The sequence below is a fragment of the Nyctibius grandis genome, chromosome 11, assembly GCF_013368605.1.
Source record: "Nyctibius grandis isolate bNycGra1 chromosome 11, bNycGra1.pri, whole genome shotgun sequence".
NCBI classification, from domain to species: Eukaryota; Metazoa; Chordata; class Aves; order Nyctibiiformes; family Nyctibiidae; genus Nyctibius; species Nyctibius grandis.
In genome coordinates this window covers 12947206-12964201 of record NC_090668.1, presented here as the reverse complement: position 1 = coordinate 12964201, position 16996 = coordinate 12947206, and the positions used below count along the sequence as shown (strand labels likewise).

The window sequence follows — 16996 nt, the reverse complement described above, 5'->3', positions numbered from 1 at the left end:
AGTCTAATAAAAGGCATTACTTCTACCCACGGACCTCACCTTACCTGAAAAGAAAAAAAATGAATCTTGAGTAATACTTAACTATTTTGCTATTTATTCCTTTATCCTTTTATCACCTTTTCAACTGATAGCTGCACACACAAGCAGTAAGATGCCCAGCTGCAAATCTGCAATCACAAACTCCAAAGTTAATCTGGAATCAGCTACTTGATTTGTGTAGCAGTTGTCCTTATACCCATCCAGTGTTTTATCTGCATATAAAATATTTCAGCTAGGTATACTCCTTACAGTCCTTTCATTCACATACCTCTTTTACACAAAAAATCTCTGCAGAAGTGTAGAGTGATTTTCAAAATACTATTTGCAAGTGCACACAAATTTAATTTAAAAACACTGCTTATCTATTTACCAACTCCTTTTTCCACTGCAAACCACAAATTTCTAGAAAAGCTGTACTCCTAAGCTTGTAAGTTCATTGCTGCTTCCTGCCCCTTTCCTACCCTACCACCAGTCTTCATACTGTCTTCCAGAACTGCCTTTATCTAATATGGCTTAGTCTTACCCATTTCTTATCAGTAAAAGTATCAGACATAGAGAAAGGGAACAGCTATGGGAAATGGGCCTGCAAACTCTGCAAAATAGCACTGCATTGGTTTACACATTGATATTATCTTCAGAGTGATAAAAGCAAGAACATTTGCTATTTTTTTTCCCCTGCAGTAGTTTAAAATACTGAAGAACTTGTCAGGTCAGGTCCAAAGTGCTGGCCAGTACATGAAAAGGACTCCAACGCCCAGTGCTATGCAAAACTCTCATACATTTATCAGAGTATTTCCAACCCCTTGGAGCCACAGCAACATCACAGGAAAAATTATGCGGGTTGTATGTTATATTTTAATTTATATGCCATAACCTAATCTTCAAAGCTTATTAGATTGGAAAATAAATCACAGACGTTGAAACTACTTATTACAATAATCAAAAGTAAATTCTGTTCTATTACGTATGAAAACAAAACAACATAAGGATGTTTCAGGAAAGAAATTAGGGGCTAGGACTTCTCATTCACTATGGTTTTACCTCCACTGGAGATAAAAGGGTATGATCTCAGCTGATTTAATGTGGTTGAAATTAGCTGTCCCTCCTGACAGGGATGTGGTTTTCAGACTAAGACCAAAAAAGAAATGAGGAAAAGAAACCTCATAACCAGATGCTATTCCCAGAGGAAGACTGGCTGGGGATATATTTGTAAAAACAGAAAAAAAATGTGTTTCTGCTATTAAAAGCTGCTTTTTAGATAAGTATTTCTTAAATCATGCTGTACTTGAACAACTTTTCAGCCATGTTTGAAGTCAGTTCTGTAAACATAATTGTATCTCCAGCACGAGTGGTATCTGCAAGACAAGAGGAGCAAAAGCAAGTCCTTGAGCACTTGACATGCCCAGCCCAGCAAATGCTTAGCTATAAATATGTAAGTAACCTTTTGAAATTACTGAAGAACAAACTTAACTACCTGCAGGATCAGATCACATGTGCAGTGGAGTACAATAATGCAGCTTTAATGCAGAAGAGAGTATTTGATGATTAACTATTTAAATCATAAGTTTAATAATTTTAAAGGCACCTTGTTATAATTATTTGCCAAGACATTAACAGGGGAAAAAGAGTTGTCATTCCTTATATTCCGTCTCTAATGCTAATTTTGCCTGTTTCTAAATTAAATTCTTACTAGTCCTTCGTTGACTATGACAGACTGCTCTTAGTAATGGTGTTTATCTGCAAGTCCAGGGTTATGCTGAAAACTGACAGACTAATCAATGGTCATTATGCCAGCACAGCAAATACCTGTCAGTAACGGAACAACCAAAAATCCAAAGAAGACACACAAGGATTACTGCTCATAATACTTGTTTCTGTAAATGCCAAACGCTACTTAAAAATTCTTTTATCTCACCAATCTTCTCTTTGAAAGAAAAGGAAATGTGTAGTCAAGTGATAAAATAACGTGTTCCCATGTTTAACGATAGTGATGAAAACAAACTCACAATCTGTTTTTAGATATCTGGTTGCAGATGAGAAATTTCATTAACTGTAAAAATAAAACAGTGTAAGTTGTAGCATATCCCGCACACCCAGAACTCCTTTGTGCAAGAGAGCAAGTAGATGTAAAATTAGAACCCTGCCCTAGAAACACAAGAACATGCTGCTCTTTTTTCCATCTTTTTAAGCATGCTTTTGAGACATCCATTTAGCATCACAAATACTACTCCTACAATTACGTACCAACATTTGAAATGCATATTGTATTATATGCTTTTCCCTGGCTGGAAAATACTTGGAACAGTCACAAAAGTAGTGTAAGTCTATGAAAATAAATGAGGGCTGAGAAGACAAGTCTACATAAGAATAAATTTCCAAGAAAAGGCAGGCAGAATAGATTAGAAACTGATTAGCGCTGCTAATGCATTTTATGTGTGGAAATCAACATTTTGTTGAGTTTCAATAAAAAACATAGAGAAACATCACCTTGCCAGGAACACCTAGCAGAACTCCTAAGTCCAAACAGGCATATGTGTTATCCTGATAAAAAACTCATAAGCACTAATCATTAGGGAAAGTGTTTGAGGAGTCATGTGATCAGAAAGCTCAAAATACACCTGGTGCATCTGTAAGGAAAGACAAAAATTAAAGCTGGGTGGTTTCGACAGTTCTAGGCATGTCTTTTATAGTTTGCTAGCACCATAAAAAATACTACTTATGTATTAATATAATCTAGTTACTTACAGAGCTAGAAAACCAAGACATTTTTCTGATGGATTTAGCTCTCTTTAGATCCAAGATCATCAGAGTGTTAGTTTAGCCCAAGCATTGCAAATCAGGCTGAAGAGACCTCCTGAACCCTCTTAGCAAGCAGACTCTGTCAGACAAACATGCACTGTTCAGAAAGAAGCAACAGATGTGTTGATACTCAAATACAAGATTTAAGTTCTGGATAGATAAAACACATTCCCTCAACAATTTACTATTTTTAAAGGGCGCTTTTTTTTTTTTTTAAATCAGACATGAAATCCTTTTCTCTTTTTTACAAAAGAAATGCATGTCTCAAGATGTGGGAAACTTGCAGGTCCTACAGCTGCTACATGTGAAGGCCTGAGAGGGACGATTTGTGTAGTCGTGTTGACGGCAGCAGTTGTGAAGTTAAGCACACGCACGGGCAGCCGAAAGGCCGAGGCTCCAGGCTTTCTCCTTCAATCTCACGAATGAGCCCCCTTGTCAAACACCCCAGGGAGCGAGGCTCGGGAAGCGGCCAGCCCCGCCGGCGCGGAGGGCAGCGCAGCGGCGGTGGCAGGTGTGCTGCCTGCGCTCCCGCTGTGCCACAGGGCAGGTCCCCGCCGGCAGGCCGGGACACGGGCCGGCTCCCCGGGCTCTGCAGCACTGGGAAAGCGCTTTTTCCCAGTATGTCGAGTTCCCTGCCCAAAACACTCGTCCTCAGATTATTTATTAACTCCTTTGGCAGAGGAGACGTTTCTCTGCAGCCCCCCCGCCGTGCCTCCCGCAGCTGCAGCGGCCCCCTCGGAGGGTGACAGGGCGGCGAGAGCCCCGCGCCCGCCGGCCCCGCCGCCCCCCGGCCCAGCTCGCTGCCCTACCTGCTCGCCTCCCCCGCTCACCGGGGTTCCCGCAGCGCCGCGTCCCGCCGCACCTGCCCTTTTTTGGGCTGCCAGCGTGCGCTTTCCGTCAAGGCGACATCACTTCCCGTAAGGCCCGAGGTAGGGGCGTGAACGGCCGCGGGGCAGCGGCGGGCTGGGCAGGGCAGGGCAGGGCAGGGCAGGGCGGGCAGCACCGCCCCGGCGTGCCTCGGCTCGGCCCGGCCCCCCGGCCCGGCCCCCGAACCGGGCGCCCGCTTCGGGCAGGCTCGGCGGGCTGGTGAGCCCGGCCCGAGGGCAGCACCGTACCGCAACGATGCGGTTGCTCAGGCACTGCCTCCTGCTCCTCACTTCAGAAGGCCATTTTTAATTAAACAGGCTGGCTCTTCAGTCGTACTCCTCCTCACTTCTCTGCAAGATCACATGCCGGTTAATACAAATTCATGAGAGGCAAAACAGGTTTTGAAGAGAAAATACGTGGTGCCAGGTAATGTCCACCGCAGTGGATGTAGGGAGCTGTTTCTGCCGCCTGCTGGCTACCTTCCCGCACCAGAGGAAAGCGCTTTCTGCTATCTCGACAGCTGCTCAATAAACCCACTTTAAATCCAGCAGTCTCCAGGATTCAGCAAGCACAGTCTTAAACTCAGTTGCATCAATAACCCCTTCTGTCTGCATCAGTTCAGGCATCCTCTTTCTTGAGGCTTTTCAAAATCAACTGCCATCTTTACGGACAAACTTCCAGCAATTACGTTCACAAAGAAAGTGCCTACTAGACCTCAGTTATGCCCTTTTAAAAGAGCCTTTTCAATATATAATGGTCTTGTAAGCAAAGGAAGCTGCTGGCTCATCACAGACTTGTGGCATTTCCTCGCATGCAAACTAGATTTATCACACACTCAACTGCACCTCCCAGTCCACCTTCTACTGCTATCCTCTCATCTTAGCTTCTGTAAAGAGTCTATCCACTGCCTCCAGCTGTCACATCATTCCTGGCTTTAAATAAAAGCACATCCAGGGAAAGGACTTCTTCCCTCATGCTGTCCAAACAAGATTCTGTGTTAAAACCAAAATCTGACCAAAGTTCCTCCCAAGATCTGCAGATTTTGGTTTCTTTTTACTCAAGTCTTGAAATATCTACCGATCCAGTTTCCCTGAGTCTCACATTCTGCTCTCTTTGTCAGACTGATCCACACCTATTGTAGAATTTATGCTGTCCTACTGAGCAACATGCTGAAGCACTCCTCCAAGCACAACTTGACTTTCAGGCAACGTTATCTATTAAATAGCCACTCTAGCCTCATTCTGTCAGGCATGAAAGACGTGTATACGCATGTGTGGTACGTGTATGTATGTATATATATACAGCTATAAATATAAGCCAAGGACACCAAAGTTGGGTGCAGTTCCTTTCTCAGCCATCAGTACAACTGCATTCCCAACAGAACTCAACAGAAACCGTGACAAGCAGGTAAAAACGGTGTTTATCACTTGAAGGATCACATCAGAGGCAATCCAAAAAAACCCATGAAGTGTAACCGTACAACAGCAACGTTCTTTTTCCAGTTCCCTGGTGGTTGTTTAAACTTGGACGTGAAGACATACCTTTAAACATTAAGAATTTTATACATATTTCAACATTCACGTCCCTACAAGCTGGTACCAAACAAAACCGTATGCAGTCACACCTTCAGCTGGCAGATCGCTTCAGACCAGGGCCGGGCTGCAAAGGCCGCTCGGGACCGCTACGGCTGGCGCACGGCGCAGAAGGGACTTTCCCCGGCAGGCGACGAACGCTCCGACTTCGTGACAGGCTTGCGCGCCATTGTCTCTGCGGGGAGGCGCGGAGCCCCGGGCTGCGAGGCGGCGCCGGGGAACGGCGCCAGGGCAGCGGCGCGACTCACACGACTCCCTCAGGGCCTCTTCTCCGGCGCGGCGTCCGCCGGCGGCCCCGCCGTGCCCTCGGGGGGCTGTTGGGGCCCGGGCGGCTGGAAGACGGGCCGGTAGATGTAGAGCCCGCTGGCCACGCCGAGCGCCACGGCCAGCGCCACCTGCGGCAGCGGCAGCCGCCCCCACATGCCGGCAGGCGGCGCTGCCGCACGTGCGCCCACAGACACGCGCGTGAGGCGCCGCGCCTCTCCGCGCTCCTCGGCGGCACCTTCGCCCTCAGGCGGGGAAAGGGCAGAGGGGGCGGGGGCAGGAAGGTCGGCGCTCCCCGCCCCGGAGTGTTCCGCCCCGGGACTGCTTCGCCCCACGACCCCGAGCAGCGCCGTGCCAGACCCGGCGCCCCTCACCCGAAGGATGGGAGACCAGAGAGGGGAGCCCTCCCGTTTGCTAGAGCGACCGGAAGGAAGTGCCGGCGGTGTCCCCTAGGCCGTGAGGTTGCACATGCGCCGCCGGCGGAGGCCCGCCCCCGCGGATGGAGGCGGTCGGAGGGCTGCTGGCGCGGGCCCGGGCGCGGAGGCCGGAGGCGGTGCGGCTCCGCAAGCGGCGGTCGGTGCTGTACAGCGCCCCCGGCGGCGCCGCCGGGCAGCGAGGCGCCGGTAAGCGGAGCGGAGCGGGGCGGGGGGGCGCCGCTCGGCGGGGCCCGTGACGGACAGCCTTCCCTTCCGCAGGCGGGGCCGGCGGGCCGGCGCCGCTGCTGGCGCTCACGGTGGCGCTGAGGACGCTCAACTGCTTCCTAGTGCAGACCAGCTTCGTCCCGGACGAGTACTGGCAGTCGCTGGAGGTAGCGCATCGCATGGTCTTCAAATATCCTTCGTTGCTCCTCTCGGCCCCTCGCTGCCGCCGTGGCTTTCTGCGGGCCGGAGGGGACACGGCCCCGCTCCCGAGTTTCACACCGCCCCGGCGTGACCGGGGAGTCACGGCCGCAGTGTCGTGAGCGGGAGGAGCGCTCGGGCAGGGATTTCCCCGGCAGTAAGGCGTTAGCTTGACCAGTAACAGAAAGCCCACTGCTTTTGGGTGCAGCGTAAATGTCTCGACGCGGACAAGTCTGAGAATAACACAGCTCGAATAGGAACTTTGTTTCATAGTGTATCCTTAATATTAATAATTATGGCTATCTGACTTGGGAGTGGGCAAATGGCTTAAGGGGCTATTCGTACCCACTGATCTTTGCAAGCATCTACAAAGCTTTACAGCTGCTGGCTAAGGATGACGTGCAGCTGCTGGTGAGTATAACAAAAACAACACATCCACTACTAAAATTCAATTTAAAAGCGTTGTATTTAAATTCAGTGTATTCTTATCATTGTCCAGGTAAAATACAAAGCCTTAAATCTGGCAGTTAGAGATGTATGAGCAAAGAGATGTCACTGAAGCGTTTTGCACGGGTGCAGAATTCATTCATAGATCTCCAGTCACAGTAGTGATGCCCGGGACTCTGGACCTTCTTGGCCTCCCCTCAATCTCCTTGAGTTTCATACTGATACTGTTTGCCACTGCATCGTAATTGCTCAGTGGTTCAGTTCTCCAAAGTGTTTAATAATATATATTTTTACTAAACTCAATAACAACAGCCCATCTAGACTTCTGTTGGAGACGAATGGCAAAGAATTCTACTTTAAATTTCTGAACACTTTCAGTTGAATTTTAGACTTATTTTGTTTTGGCAGAAATACTAGTAATACCAAAGGACCTTACTTTTTTTTTTAAAAATCGTAAAAAGATATAGAGAGTATTCACTAAATCACGTACTATTTTCATGTCTGAACCAATTTTCACTAGTCCTCCCTTCAAACTTGGAATTTAACAGGTTTGTTGCGAGTACAATTTTCTCTCTGCTTACATAGATATGGGTCCCTAGACTTGCACAGGCAGTGCTCGCAGCTTTTGCTGATGTGAAGCTTTACTCATTAGTGCGACACCTTGAAAATGCAGAAACAGCAAAGTGCGTGGTGAGTCTCAGCCTTTAAAAACTTTTATGCATGTTAATAAACAGTCTGTTGCAATGTAAATAACAGCAAAATGATAGTAAGTCACACCCTGAAGAATTATCACCTTCATTTAAAACTACATAATTTGTAATAACGTTTCTCCCTGTGTATCCTGTTGTTCATAATTATTTCCAGTACTTCTGCCAGCTGTGTTCCTGGTTTACATGGTATTCCTGTACCAGAACTCTAACAAACACCATGGAAACTCTTCTTACCATTTTTGCTCTTTCCTACTATCCGATAAAAGGTTCCAAGATGGGGAGCAGGTGAGAAACTTGCTACTAACAGTACTGATAATTTTTGGCTTGGGATAACACCAACCTACTGATACTGTTTAAAATGCTAACTTTTATCTTAAAATACAAGGCAACCAAAACCACCTCATTGATGTAGCAAGAGCTCTAGATCATGGAAGGAACAACAATTGTTGTATTTCCTCTGAAAGTTTTTTTGAAGCCGTGATATATCTGGTTTATAAAATTACTATTCTCCACTTCCCTTACGCAAAGTATCCCTTTATGGGAAACTTTAATTTAAACTTAAAAGGACTAGAATTGGTGGTAACTTGGGAAAGGATAACAAAAGCTTGTTTGGGTTCAGACATAGGTGAATTTGTGGTCACAACTTTCTTTACTAGCTATCTATTTTAAAGCAAGTATGTGCTTCTAGTTAGCAACTCCATTGCTACTAAAGAAATTATATAGTTGGCGGGGCAGCCGTTCCAAGCAAAACAGAGTATCTGCACTGAGAGAAACAAAGTTATCTGCAGTATGAAAACTTTTGGTCAGACACATGACAGTATTTAAATTGTTGAAATGTCACTGTCTGCAAAAGAATTGACCAAACTTCTTATAAACTTCTGTTTTTCTTATGTTCCCGCATTCTAGTTTGCAAATATTTAGCTTTGGTAGCACTTGCAATTGTTATTCGTCCCACCCGCTGTTATCCCATGGATACCTTTGGTCTTCATTCATTTTTTGCAAGAACAGAGGAAAATAGACCTTATCCTACACAAATGCATTCCAATTGGGTAAGTTCTTTTTGAATTTAAACTATGACTGTGCATACCTATATCTTAAGATTGAGTTTACCACCACAAAGGCAGACAACCCAAAAAAAGCTGATTTCATGTAAAAACCAAGGAAAAAAATAAGAGGCCTTTTGCAAAAGTTCAAAGAAGGGGCATGCTTCCTTTAAGTTAATGTATAAGCTGCAAAAAAGCACGAGGAGAGATTTCATGAGGATGAGACATGAACAGCATTCTAGCTTAATCTGGGATCGTGCCATGGATACCAGGTGATGGCAACTGACCACTGTAAAATGGCTATGAGTATGGATGGATAATCTCAAGAAAGATGAGGAATAACTGTTCAGGGAGTTTTGACAGCTATTTGGAGAAGAGTAGAATCCGATACAAAAGCAATTCAGGCAATACCAGTGCAACCAACTTTCCATTTTTGCAGATTGGTCACAGTAGGAACCTCTTTAATAATTGACCGTGTGTTTTTTGGTGAGGTAAGTTGCTTTAAACTTGACTTATAAGAAGAAGGTTGTTTTTTAGCATTTTAACATAGACGGATGTTTCAGACTTCTCTGTTATTTCCGTGACTGTGCCTGGCCTATGAGCTCTTAATATATCTTAAGCCATAAACCCTTAAACACTGACTTCTCAGTTATTTTAAATATTTACTTAAAATCAGTATGCTCAGCTCTCAATAAATCAATAGTTATCAACAAATGACAAAAATTATACACTTATGTTTAATTGCTAAATATAGGAAGTCTGTGACGAGTCTTAGTAGAAAAAACATACGTATGAATGAAGATGCTGTATCATTTAAGGCCAGTGATGACTGTGTAATCCAATTTAGCTGTTGGTTTTCACTTTGGATTTGTATTTAACTTTTTCTACCTCCCCTCCCCTAAATCTCCCAGTGGGTACTGGTTCAGCTGAACTTCTTGAAATTCAACGTGGTGCAGAATTTGGGAACATTTTACGGATCTCATCCTTGGCATTGGTACTTCACTCAGGGACTACCAGTCATCTTGGGTACCCATCTGCCTTTCTTTATTCATGGCTGTGTGCTGGCACCAAAAAGGTATCGCATCTTTCTAATCACAGTTGATTTGGGACGGTGTTGGTATACAGGTTAATTTCTCCTAAGTTTAACTACTATCTTTCACTGGTTGTGTTCTTTTCAAAGCTCATGTTCTCTCTAGGACAAAAAAGCACAGTATTCACGTTAAGTGATAGAAAACTGTATTCAAATACTCCAAGAAATGCAGTCAATTATACAATAGTTCCTAGAATTTTATGTAATACTATTTCTTGTACCAAACATGTATTTTTAGAATTGATTAGACCCCCTTAAAAATAAAATAATTCAGCATAAAATTCAATGGAAAATTAAAAAAACCAAACACTCAATCACCTAACAGGTGTTTAAGCAACAACAGAACTAGTTATTAAACTGTGTTTACTAGATGCCTGTTAATGAAAATACCATTTCATTTGGTTCTTCAGTACATCCCCAATAAGATGAGACGTTCTTAGGCCTCTAAAACTCACTCAATTCACAAGTCTACATTCAGCTCTTAACATTTATCATACGATTGTATGTCTCATTTTAAGCTGAGAAGTAGAAGAGAAGGTAAGCTGTTTCTAAAGCATCAGAATTAACTGTAGATTAAACACAAATTAATAAATACTAAGTAATAAATGGTATTGGACTACAGTAATAACAGAATATAGCAAAACAGTAGCGAGCCCACAAATGACATCTCTTCTTTCAATCCAACTCAAAACTGGATGTAGTTCTATTGGTTTTAAGCCTTTTTTGTCTCCCTTAGTCTTATAAGAACCTGTTTCGTTCCCATAACACAAGTCTTACAGTAATCCCCAAAAAAGCCCCAAAAGTGGGCATGGGAAGTTGTGTGAAGTTGTATTAGCAGAGATGAATGTTAGTTTGTCACATACAAATGTGTACTTGAATCTTAGCTTACCATCCACACTTTTTATTGTGCTTTATTAGAGAAAGCAAATTTGTGAAGTCCTGCCTAAGTTATATTTAGTAGTCATAGAATCAGACCACTTAATTGCTAGAGTAGTAGCCAGGTACTTTTATTAGTGCTTGGTTTAAACTGACCAAATAATCTTAATTTGAAAGTACTCATTATGTTCTTAAAAAGTGACAATTTGCATTTTTACTCTAAACTGCTTCAATGTCAAAAGCTTTAGTACATGCAAGTGCTTTTTGTCATATTTTGTCAACAGAACTGATGCATTTAACTTTCTTGCTGTAGTATTCTCTCTCTTTTATTACAGCATGCTGAGCCATAAAGAATTCAGGTTCATCTATCCAGTACTACCATTTTGCATGTTTTTTTGTGGTAAGCATTGGTTTCAAATATCTTGCAATCTTCCCTGTATATTATTTTTACCTAAAGAGAGACTGTTAATAGTGAATGTAGGTATTTGACAAAGGATTCTTAGAACTAGCCTAACCTTTTCTTACAGCTAGGGGGAAAAAAAAAAAAAAAGGATAAGGAACAGCAAGTGACTGAAATACAGATGGAGAATCCTTAGCATGGATAAAAGTACTTCCTGCAAAAAATACGAAAATTGCCTCAGCGACTCCTAACCTTTTAGCAATGCCACCTTTACAGTGAATTTTGTTCCTTGGCTCCTTTGTAGTATTTTTCCACCTGCTTCTCTCAAATATGCCTGACAAATGCCTTTGAGTATGCAACAAAAAAATATTGAAAACTTAAAATTATCCTTTTCTAGATTCAGGTGTGTTAGTAGATGATGCTAGTTTTCTGTCTGCTCTTGATCAGCCACCAGCTGGAGGCTACTTCCCACAGAAGTTGTAGAGCAGTTAATGTGATAGCTTTTTCCTTCAGGCATAGTAAGTTGAATTTGTTAAAACAGGAATAAGGTCCCTAAATTAATTCAGTTAACTTAAAGAGTATCTGTCCACAGTTTAAACTGGAAAGCATATTGCTTTTGCTAACTAAGATTCTCCTGATACTTTAATAGAAACTTTCACAGTATTCATTTATCTTTTTTTCCTGTTTTGTTTTGTGGGTTTTTTTCTTTTAAACACAGAAAAGAGGCTAATAAGGAAGTATTTTATATTTTACAAAACTAGGTATTAGAGTGTATAGGTATCTAGTGTATCTGTAGGAACAGTGTATCTATAGAACACTAGTGTATCTATAGGAAAAGCAAAATCATGATGTAAAGTCTAGTATGCTGAGAAGTTACAAAGGAAAGATTAAAACTTCTGGAACATGAAGCTGTATAGCTTTAGTTTAAATACAAGTTCAAAGCAGATGAATCAATGAAAATTGTAGTTTTCTTTAACCTGTTTTGCTAGTCTGAACAAAAGTAAATCTTACTTAAATAATTTTGCTCTCTACTGAGATCAAATATGTAGTATGTCTTGGCTTACTTCAATGTTCAGTTCAATAGCAGATTTAGGATAAACCAGTTCTACCTCACATGCAGAAAAGTTCCAATCAGACCACTATTTCTTGTTAATATCCCTCTGTCATGTCTACAAGAGAATGAGGTCATTTCCTTGATTTATCAAGAGCAAAGTATGATCTGTTTGGACGCTTTAGTAAAGAAAAAAATTACTTAAGTTCTTTCTGATAACTCAGTGGTTACAAGGAGGTCTTTAAATTGCTCAGAATATTATAAATAAAAGCAGAAAAAAACCCCACATGAATTTCAAAGTAATTTCCAAGCACGCTTAAAGATAAGCTGAGGGTGTTTCACAAAAGCAGTAAAAAAATGCCTGTAATAGAATGTTTCCAGTCATGTTTAAACCACAGACTAATTAGTGGACTTTGTTTTCATCTGAGATAAAGATCTGCAACTTGTCAGAACAGGCCAGCCGAAGACTAATTTAACTTACTTGTTACTGACTTCTGAAACAGGCCTATTCTCACTTGTTTCTTGTGATTCAGTAAGGGTGCTTACAGAGCTAGGCTGCATAAAATATTTTTATTTCCTAATACTGACAAGCACATGACTTAATAAGGGTTTCCAGACTGGTTGCGATGTGAAGCTGTCTTCTGTGCCAGGTTCATCTAAGTTGTGGTTGTGAGGAGCGGGTTTATACAGCTATCTCCCACCAGGAGAAATGTCTCTTCCTATTACTAGCTCCTTCAAGAAAAGCAGGGATGGCAGATGGAAGAAGATTGAGGAGTAAGCTTTTCCAAGGATAGTAGCTCAAAAATGAACAACAATAAGGGAATGCTGTAGCTTTCAGCATGTTGGAGAGAAAGAATATCACAGCCATACCAAAGCACATGTAGTTACCATTTATTCTGGCTCTACTTGGATATGTATGAATTAGAACACAGCAGTAAGTTGCCACATATCATTCATCCAAACTACTGAATGGACTATTTTTTTCCCCACGAGAAATTAAAATTAAGCTCTAAAAAGACAAAGCACTGGCTTTAAAATCATACTTCTGTACTTCAAGAGACAGGTATGGGCTTAACATTTACACCGTTAAATCTGAGAGTTAGTAAGGGCAAAGTGTAACCGTTGGATTTCCATTTAAAGACTGAAAGAACACTGTATTAAAATACCTCAAAGCAAGGTATTGTTATCAACTGAGTAACGGTTTTCCAGTAAGTTATGGTACTTTCAAAAGTACTGTGTGGAACTGCTAGTATTTGTTTCAAACTTACTCAAATGTTTCTCTAGGATATTCTCTGAAACACCTGAAAGCATGGAAGAAATCTGCAGCGAGTTTCCTGCTTTTATCAAACTTGCTCCCAGCCCTGTATACAGGCTTGATTCACCAGCGGGGCTCTCTTGATGTTATGAGTCACATACAGCAACTCTGTAATAATTCTTACCAGTCACAAGCTTTTGTCTTCATCATGATGCCATGCCACTCTACTCCATTTTACAGGTATTAAAATAGTTAACAGTGTACTACATTAAAATCCATACACTTAAGCAGAAATTAAGATTGTTTTTTTTTTTTTCTAAGCTTAATAAATTGAGATGGATAGATGTATCCAGGAAGTGTTTTGGTTTTTCATGCAGTTAATACAGAATGAATAGGGGAAATAAGCCAAATGCTTATATCACAGAATAAAATTCAGCATCTAAGCTTTATTCCGTTTTTGTAAAATAGCTTTGTATGAGGATATGCAGTAAGTCTTATGACTTCTGAAAGTAATTCATACTGCTTCATTATGGTAACTTTTGTAGTAAAGACTAATTGTTACAGTCAAAATGTATTAATTTTACCTTCACTTCTGCTCCTAGAGAGTAAAGAAATGTAATTACAACATACAGTGACTGAAGTCACTATTCCAAAAAGTTTGCAATAGATCCTGGCAAGTAAACAAAATGTTAAAGCAGATACAAACAGTGAAGCTGATATGGAAAAGTACCTTTTTAAGAAACTGATGTAATGCAGATGGTATTTTTATTAAGATAAATCTGCTTTCTGTGAACTGCTAAGAACACAGTCACAGCAGTTTGGAGCTGAATCCAGTTGTTCTACTTTTGATTTCATATGAAGTACAAAAGGGAAGAAAATATGACTCTGGGGGGAAAAAAGTAATTACTCAATTTTGGTTTTGACTGAGGTATCTTATATTGGTCAGTTTATCCTGAAGTGTTTGTTTTGTTTTTTTCCCTAGTCATGTTCATCTGTCCTCTAAAAATGAGATTCCTTCAGTGTCCCCCAGGACCTAACCGGAAATGAGAACTATATTGATGAAGCAGATGTATTTTACTCTAATCCACTTGGCTGGCTTAATAAGGAGTTTTTACAACGATACGTTATTACCCAGTCACTTGATATTCTTCAGTGTGCTAGAAACAGGTATGGTAACTGCAAGATGAAACAAACTAGTTTTGAGGTCAAGTTACAAAATGAATTAAGGGAGACTTATTATTAAGATTTGTGAAATTGTTGTCCATAACTTTTTAAAACACAGCTTAAATGAAAATTGAACTGTCTAGTCCATAATATAGTATAGATACCATTCCAGTGATATATACTTAACATTCATGTATGCCCTCTCCTCTGTGCAAATTCTACATGCCATGAAGTACTGTTTTATGGAATTCTCCTCAAGCCACATTAAAATAAATGTGCAGTCTGTCCCCAGAACCATACACTTTTAAGTAAGCAACCATGACAAGCAAAAATGCCTGCAGTCAGAGTACCTTTTTCCCCTCAATTCTTTTACGAAGTCCATGTACTCAAAACAACAGTGTCTTGGTGAATATCCACCCCAGACAGATTAAACGGAATAGGTACCTCTTTTTCTAGCAGTCCTTCCTAAAACAAAGGATAAAACTTCCAGGGGACAGTTGAACTGATGGTTTTCAGAAGACTTTGGAACACTGTTCTGATGCTCCCAACTACACTTTCTGACTGTGGAAACTAATGTATGTTCATTTACAGGACATATCATCATTTCTAGCTTTAAGGGGCTATGAGAAAATGGCCACTGTCTTTCACACTCATGTACCTCAAGGACGAGTTGGAAGCCACATCTACATCTACAGGAAAAAAGACTGAAATTAATCATACCTGAAGATCAGTTTCTAGAACTAAGACCTAATGAGATCAGTTTTGCATAGTAGTACTATGCTTAGAAGATCTTGTACTGCAGAGAGGAGAGAATAGTGAGTCTGAAATGGGGTAAGTCAAATGGGAAAGTCTGATTAGGCAGCTTTTGGCTGGCTGGAAACAGCTAAACCTCTTCCTGAAGGCACCTTCAGTAGCAGTATGGCCGGGTGGGGGTGTTGACCTGCTTTACAACACTAGAAAACATCAGGAAGACCAAAGTTGCCATATGACTACTTAAACAATAAGAAATTAGACAAGACTGGACCATTTTTATAGAACTGTACAGCTATGCTAGGTTTGTTTTATAAATAAAGACTTTTACCCACAATGTCTCTTTATTTTTCTTCTACAATATGCAAGACATTTCAAGTGCTTTCATCAGCAAGCTCATAAGAATGCAGCACACCAAATTCTTCACAATTCAACAGGCTCTTGAACCCCCCCAAAAGACAAGAAGCAAGTACAAGATTACAAAGCACTAACAAATACATTACACCATAATGTAGACCTATTTTTTGAAGGATGAGATGAAGTTAGTATATCAAACATTGGACTTCATTATTGATACGTTATGCATGACTAAAGCTTGAACTACACTAATGGAATGCAGTTAAGCATAGTTTTCATACACAAGTCACTGCATGCCTAGTTTCTGCAACAATACTGCTGGCACCCAAACTATCATCACTTCCAAACAACAGTTAAAGCAACAGTACAGAATATGCAAATTAAAAAGCTTGACTTCTGCCTTTTAACAAAAATGTGTATAAAATCAAATTGTTTAGAGAAAAAAACTTGCTGCTTTGTTGAAAAACAATTAGTTTTCCAAGAGGATGTGAATTATTAATTCTAATCTTATTTTTACCATAAATTACTCAATATTTTGGATCAAAGGGTAATTGCCCCAATTCTATTTCAAGATTTGCCATGTGTCTTCCATTAGTGCGACCATGTTTATGCCATTTACCTTCTCTTTTATTACGGTGGTGGTGCTTCTGAGCTTGTTTTTCGTGTCTGGAATTTTCAGTTTGTGTAAAAGGTGGCCTTTTAGGTCGACTGCAAGGAGTAAACAAAAGCTTATTACTATTATGAAAGCATCTCTCAAGTCATTTTGAAACACACTGTCAAGAACAGCTTTTACCATGCTAAGGTTGACTGGAAAAAAGAAGTAGTCCTTTCTCTTGTAAACAAAATGGGGGGGAGGTATTTGTTTAAATCATCAATAAGATTGTATATTTCAAAGAAATCCTTTCTACAAATAAAAATGCTCTGCAGCTGGTTGCCTGAAGTTCTTTTTAGAATAAAGCCAGGTAAACACCTGTTTGATTATCCCTACTGTAATGCTTGAGTGAGGTCTCAAATCTGTTCTTCAGTTATTATAGTGAAAACTTTACAAACCCTTAGGAAAGCATGCTTTTTGTAAACACAGGCACTTCAGAGGTTTTCGTGTACAGTAAGTACATTTATACAGAGAGAGGGGGCACTGACAAAACACTGCTGCCTCACCTGCTGCAGTTTTTGGTTGCAAACAGTCCTATTATAGTACATGCTGTTATGACATGACTAGCGTCTCTAGCATTCTGCTAAGCTAAGGTTATTTTCATCCTCAGAATCATACAAACTTCTGTATAATACTACCAGTAATTGAATTTGAGCTTCTGTTTTTCTGCAAACTGAATTAAAGTGCTCAAAAATTAAGTATTTAAATTAAAAATTAAAGTTCATTTTACTAATAAATTAGTAGGAAGTACTTGGTCTATAAATAAAAACTTATGTCACTTGTTGGCCAAAATTACACATT

At 40.9% G+C, this 16996-nt stretch overlaps 3 protein-coding genes across 3 annotated transcripts in view; 1 reads left to right on the top strand and 2 right to left on the bottom strand.

The window, feature by feature from the left end:
* Positions 1–5107: 5107 nt before the first annotated feature.
* LOC137668579 (protein PIGBOS1-like) lies at positions 5108–6003 on the bottom strand. The gene has a single exon (XM_068410207.1). The coding sequence runs from the start codon at positions 5717–5719 to the stop codon at positions 5555–5557; it is 165 nt and encodes a 54-aa protein (XP_068266308.1). The 5' UTR covers positions 5720–6003; the 3' UTR covers positions 5108–5554.
* Positions 5787–15523, top strand: PIGB (phosphatidylinositol glycan anchor biosynthesis class B). The gene is given in 17 exon segments (XM_068410209.1): positions 5787–6184; positions 6257–6389; positions 6691–6811; positions 7433–7537; positions 7712–7842; positions 8465–8513; positions 8515–8606; positions 9040–9091; positions 9512–9713; positions 10880–10966; positions 13302–13512; positions 14255–14264; positions 14266–14301; positions 14303–14380; positions 14382–14444; positions 15028–15132; positions 15134–15523. Coding segments are annotated over 17 exon segments (1653 nt in total). The 5' UTR covers positions 5787–6060; the 3' UTR covers positions 15188–15523.
* Positions 15512–16996, bottom strand: part of CCPG1 (cell cycle progression 1) — a 22198-nt gene continuing 20713 nt past the window's right edge. Inside the window, exon 10 of the mRNA XM_068410208.1 lies at positions 15512–16251. Coding sequence (XP_068266309.1) covers positions 16071–16251 — 181 coding nt within the window. The 3' untranslated portion in view covers positions 15512–16070. The remainder of the gene's footprint in view (positions 16252–16996) is intronic.

Bases quoted from the DNA above. Each gene is read 5' to 3' on its own strand.
- LOC137668579 (XM_068410207.1), bottom strand. From the start codon at position 5,719: ATGTGGGGGCGGCTGCCGCTGCCGCAGGTGGCGCTGGCCGTGGCGCTC.